The 6,139-nt window shown below is 51.9% G+C and overlaps 1 protein-coding gene across 1 annotated transcript; it reads left to right on the top strand.

Moving 5' to 3' along the window:
• The first annotated feature begins 168 nt into the window (after positions 1-168).
• On the top strand, positions 169-4,685 carry LOC120764548 (zinc finger protein 420-like). Its single transcript, XM_040088529.2, has one exon. The coding sequence runs from the start codon at positions 188-190 to the stop codon at positions 1,673-1,675; it is 1,488 nt and encodes a 495-aa protein (XP_039944463.1). The 5' UTR covers positions 169-187; the 3' UTR covers positions 1,676-4,685.
• Positions 4,686-6,139: the final 1,454 nt, after the last annotated feature.

The following is a 6,139-nucleotide window of genomic DNA, read 5'->3' as shown; positions in this document are numbered from 1 at the left end:
GAGATCAGAGAGGGGGAACTCCTGGGAGGTTTTTTTGGGCTGAATCTTGGTAGTTTGAAGAGTTTGATGGACACAGGATGCTCTGTGAATTCTGAGATGGACTTGGACAGTAAAAACCCCCATCCTAAGCCACTCACCCCTTGTTTTCTCCCCAAACCAGGATTTGTCATTCCCAAGCCATAGCCAGATGGAGGAGGAAAAGCCCAGAAGATCCCGCACAAGGAGGGGCTGCAAACCCAGCGCAGGGAGCAGCAGGGAGGAAAGACTCCCCCTGTGCCAGGAAGGTAGCCGGAGCTCAGAGCTGGTGAAGCCTCATGGTGAGGAGAAGCCCTACAAGTGCTTGGAATGTGGGAAGAGCTTCAGCCAGAGCTTCAACCTGATTCGGCACCAAGTGATCCACACTGGGGAACGGCCCTATGACTGTGGGGAATGTGGGAAGAGCTTCAGCCAGAGCTCCCACCTCTCTCAGCACCAGAGGATCCACACTGGGGAAAAGCCCTATGAGTGCCTGGAATGTGGGAAGAGCTTTAGACGGAAGTCTAACCTCAACAGCCACTGCAAGATCCACACTGGAGAACGGCCCTACGAGTGTGAAGAATGTGGGAAAAGCTTCCACCGGAGCTCCAGCCTCATACGGCACCAGACAATCCACACTGGGGAACGGCCCTACAAGTGTGGGGATTGTGGGAAGCGTTTTAATCGCAACTCTCACCTCGTCAGACACCGGCGGATGCACACTGGGGAACGGCCCTACAAGTGCTTGGAGTGTGGGAAGAGCTTTAGACGGAGCTCCAGCCTCAATGTTCACCAGCACAGCCACACCAGGGAGAGGCCCTACAAGTGTCCTGAGTGTGGGAAGCAGTTTCCAACCACCACAAAACTCCTCCAACATCAGTTCACACACACAGAGAGGCCCTTCTGCTGCCCCGACTGCGGGAAGAGCTTCACCCGCAAGTCCCACCTCGTCAGTCATCGACGCATCCACACCGGGGAGAGGCCGTACAAGTGCTTGGAGTGTGGGAAGAGCTTCAGCGCGAGCTCCGACCTGATCCAGCACCAGAACATTCACACTGGGGAACGGCCCTATAAGTGTGGGGAATGTGGGAAGAGCTTCAACCGGAACTCCAACCTCAACAAACACCTCAAGATCCACACTGGGGAACGGCCCTACAAGTGTGGGGAATGTGGGAGCAGCTTCAGACAGAGGTCCCACCTCATCAGCCACCAGAAGATCCACAACAGCAAACGGGAACAGCCCTACAGATGTGGGGAATGTGGGAAGAGATTCAGACAGAGGTCCCACCTCATCAACCACCAGATGATCCACAAAGGCAAACAGGAATGGCCCTATGAGTGCTTGGAATGTGGGAAAAGATTCAGACAAAGGTCTGACCTCATTAAGCACCAGAGGATCCACACTGGGGAGCGACCCTATGAATGTGGGGAATGTGGGAAGAGCTTTGGGCGGAGCTCCAACCTCATCCGCCACCAAACAACCCACACCAGGGAACGGCCCTACAGGTGCTTGGAATGTGGAAAGGGCTTTAACCGCAACTCCCACCTCATCAGGCACCAGCACATCCACACCAGGGAGAGGCCCTATGAGTGTCCTGAGTGTGGGAAGAGCTTCTCTGGGAACTCTCACTTGACCCAACACCGACAGAGGCACCGCTAAGGGAAGCCCTGTGAGTGCCCTGAGTGCCAGAAGAGCTTTGTGCGCTGGTCCAGCTCCATCCTGCGTGGGAGGATCAGCCTTGGATGACTCCCATTGGGCAGAGCCCCAGTGATTCGTGGTCCTGGTGATTCTTGCTGGCTGTGGGGAAGGTGTTGGAGAGATTTCTTTCCCTTTTCCTTGTCCTGCTGTAATTAGGTTTGTAATAAACTCCCTCCTTATGCCCAGGCTGGGTCTGTTGTGCCCATGCCAGTGTTTGGTGAGGGATGTCTCCCAGTCTTATCCCAACCCAAGAACACTTGGTTAAATTGTCTCTCCTCTGTGCAGCTGGATGGGGCAGGGACAGAGTGGCTTTGGTGGGTGCCTGGCATTGGTCCAGTGTTACCCATGCCATGAGCACCCCTGAGATCCCAGTGTGATGCTGCATTCCTCCCTTCTCCTTTCCAGGCCGCAGTGTGAGCTGAGAAATGCTTTTTAGGTCTTGTCCTTGGAAACTGCAAGTGGGCTCAGATTTTTCCAAGCTTATCAGAAATACTGTGTGCTCCCAGGAATTGCTAAAAGGCTCCTGTTTTCCTTATGACCAGCCTTGGAAAATATTCCTCTTGCCTGAATGGTCAACATTCCGGATCTCACACTTCTAGAGAAAGGGCTGACCCAAACTGTGGCCGGGATGAAACATTGTTATGACTGAAGCAGACTCTCTTGTGACCCTATCAATAGCAGTCCAAAAGGAAACCCTTTGAGCTCTCCTGGGCCACTGTGGGCTGTGACCAGCAATCTCCCTCTGAGGGGGCCTCTCAGAGGCCTGGAGGATTGCCGAAACACGACGTGTCCTGGGCTGATACCCTCACTCCTCAAGGTCTGATCCTTCACCCAGCAGGAGATGCAAAAATATCTGAAGTGAGGATTTCACTGACCTCTGAGGGAAATTTTTCACAGGTACCTTGCTTGCACTGACTGTTTCTGACTGTGTGTGTGCCCCTGCGCATATGCTATAGCAAATCTGGGGAAAGACTGCTTTCTTAGATGTGGAAGTACCTTGGATATCTAAGTTAGGCCTGTAAGCAAGGTTCAGTTATAGTTATTGTTGGGGGTTAGGTTTGGTTTGTTTCTTTTTTTCCCTATAGAATTGTTCCCCCATAAGTTGCTAAGAGACTAAATACTGGTGCTTAGAGGGTGCTTGACCCACACAAAAGAAGTGGCTGAGGGAGGAGGAGGATGGCATAAGTTTGGGGGTGTCCTGGTTTGGGACAAATTTGGGAGAAAACCCCTGTATAGGATCCCTCTAAGGAAGCAAACCCACGTGGCTCCTCCCTCCAACCGGTCCGTGAATGGTCCAGCTATTCAGCACACAGTGATAATTACACGCGGTTCTCACCCAACAATCAAATCTCCCTGGGGTACACATCGTGTGGTTCCATCTTTCTGCAGTACCCACCATGTGCAGCCTGGTCCCTGAGCAAAGACAATCCCACGGATGGGATCCTCTGTACTTGAAGCAGAATTGATCCAAACTGTCTTCCCTAACAAACCTCTTACATGTACTACTGGGACTTTCTCTCCATCTACTGTATGTAGGGACTCAGATTGGGCAGGGCCTGCTCTGTTGGTGGAACCTTGGGTGTTAACTAACCAGGTGGCCTTTGCTAGATGCTGCTCCCAGTTTTTGAATGATCCCCCACCCAGTGCTTTCAGAGTGGTTTTTAGCAGTCCATTGTATCTTTCTATTTTCCCTGAAGCTGGTGCATGATAGGGGATATGGTACACCCACTCAATGCCATGTTCCCTAGCCCAGTTGTTGATGAGGCTGTTCTTGAAATGAGTTCCATTGTCTGACTCAATCCTCTCAGGGGTACCATGCCTCCAAAGAACTTGTTTTTCAAGGCCTAGAATGGTGTTACGGGCTGTAGCGTGGGGCACAGGGTAGGTCTCCAGCCATCCTGTGGTGGCCTCTACCATTGTGAGCACGTAGCGCTTGCCTTGGCGGGTTTGGGGAAGGGTGATGTAGTCAATCTGCCAGGCTTCCCCGTACTTATACTTGGACCATCGCCCGCCATACCACAGGGGCTTCACCCACTTGGCCTGCTTGATGGCAGCACACGTTTCACAGTCATGGATAACCTGAGAAATACTGTCCATGGTTAGATCCACCCCTCGGTCTCGGGCTTACTTATAGGTGGCATCTCTGCCCTGATGGCCTGAGGCATCATGGGCCCATCGAGCTAGGAACAATTCTCCCTTGTGTTGTCAGTCTAAGTCTATCTTTGACACCTCTATCTTTGCAGCTTGATCTGCCTGCTCATTGTTTCGGTGCTCCTCATTAGCCCGACTCTTGGGGACATGGGCATCTACATGACGGACTTTGACAGGTAGCTTCTCTACCCGAGTGGCAATGTCCTTCCACTCATCTGCAGCCCAGATTGGTTTTCCCCTACGCTGCCAATTGGCCTTTTTCTACTTCTCCAGCCAACTCCACAGAGCATTGGCCACCATCCACGAATCAGTGTAGAGGTAGAGCTTTGGCCACTTCTCTCTTGCAGCAATGTCCAGGGCCAGTTGAACAGCTTTGAGTTCAGCGAGTTGGCTTGACCCACCTTCTCCTTCAGTGGCTTGTGCAACCTGTCCTGTGGGGCTCCATACAGCTGCTTTCCACTTTCGTTTCATCCCAATGATGCGGCAGGAACCGTCAGTGAAAAGAGCATAGCGTGTTTCTTCTGCTGGCAGTTGGTTGTATGGTGGAGCTTCTTCAGCACGTGTCACTTGTTCCTGCTTCTCTTCATCCATGAGACCAAAGTTTTCACCTTCTGGCCAGTTTGTAATTATTTCCAAAATCCCAGGGCGATTTGGGTTTCCAATGCGGGCACGCTGAGTGATGAGGGCAATCCATTTGCTCCATGTGGCATTGGTGGCATGATGGGTGGAGGGAACTTCTGCTTTGAACATCCATCCCAGCACTGGTAGTCGAGGTGCCAGCAGGAGTTGTGTTTCCATCCCTACTACTTCTGAGGCGGCTTGAACTCCTTCATAGGCAGCCAAGATTTCCTTCTCTGTTGGAGTGTAGTTGGTTTCAGACCCTCGGTAGCTTTGACTCCAGAATCCCAGTGGTCGGCCCCGAGTCTCCCCAGGCCCCTTCTGCCAAAGGCTCCAGGACAGGCCATTGTTCCCGGCTGCTGAATAGAGCAAGTTCTTCACATCTGGTCCCGTCCTCACTGGGCCAAGGGCTACTGCATGAGCGATCTCCTGCTTGATCTGGGCAAAGGCTTGTTGCTGTTCAGGGCCCCAGTAGAAATCATTCTTCTTGCGGGTGACCAGGTAGAGAGGGCTCACAATCTGGCTGTACTCAGGAATGTGCATCCTCCAGAAACCTATGGCGCCTAGGAAAGCTTGTGTTTCCTTTTTGTTAGTTGGTGGACACATTGCTGTGATCTTGTTGATGACTTCAGTGGGAATCTGACGCCTTCCATTGTGCCACTTTACTCCCAGAAACTGGATCTCTTGAGCAGGTCCCTTAACTTTGCTCTTCTTGATAGCAAAGCCAGCCTTCAGGAGAATTTGGATGATCTTCTCTCCTTTCTCAAACACTTCCATTGCTGTGTTTCCCCACACAATGATGTCATCGATGTACTGTAGATGTTCCGGAGCCTCACCCTTTTCCAGTGCAGCCTGGATCAGTCCATGGCAGATGGTGGGGCTGTGTTTCCACCCATGGGGCAGTCGGTTCCAGGTGTACTGCACGCCCCTCCATGTGAAGGCGAACTGAGGCCTGCATTCTGCAGCCAGAGGAATGGAGAAAAATGCATTAGCAATGTCAATTGTGGCGTACCACTTTGCTGCCTTGGACTCTAGCTCGTACTGGAGTTCCAGCATGTCCGGCACAGCAGCACTCAATGGTGGAGTCACTTCGTTCAAGGCACGGTAGTCCATAGTCAATCTCCATTCTCCGTCAGATTTACGCACAGGCCAGATGGGGCTGTTGAAGGGTGAGTGGGCTTTGCTGACCACACCTTGAGTCTCCAGCTCACGGATCATCTTATGGATGGGAATCACAGCATCTCGAGTTGTTCTATACTGTCGGCGATGCACTATTGAAGTGGCAATTGGCACTTGTTGCTCTTCCACCTTCAGAAGACCTACAGCAGATGGGTTCTCTGATAGTCCAGGCAAGGTATTCAACTGCTTAACACCCTCTGTCTCTACAGCTGCTATCCCGAATGCCCACCTAAATCCCTTTGGGTCTTTGAAATACCCATTTCGGAGGAAGTCTATGCCCAAAATGCATGGAGCTTCTGGGCCAGTCACAATAGGGTGTCTCTTCCACTCATTTCCAGTCAGGCTCACATCAGCCTCCACCAAAGTAAAATCTTGTGAACCCCCTGTCACCCCAGCAATGGAAACAGATTCTTCCCCCACATGTCTTGATGGGAGTAATGTGCACTGTGCACCAGTGTCAACTAAGGCCTCATATTT

This window comes from Hirundo rustica, chromosome 31, assembly GCF_015227805.2.
Source record: "Hirundo rustica isolate bHirRus1 chromosome 31, bHirRus1.pri.v3, whole genome shotgun sequence".
Lineage (NCBI taxonomy): Eukaryota > Metazoa > Chordata > Aves > Passeriformes > Hirundinidae > Hirundo > Hirundo rustica.
This window is presented reverse-complemented; position numbering and strand designations above follow the sequence as displayed.

Excerpts from the sequence above, each read along its gene's own strand:
- LOC120764548 (XM_040088529.2), top strand. The coding sequence starts at position 188 with ATGGAGGAGGAAAAGCCCAGAAGATCCCGCACAAGGAGGGGCTGCAAA.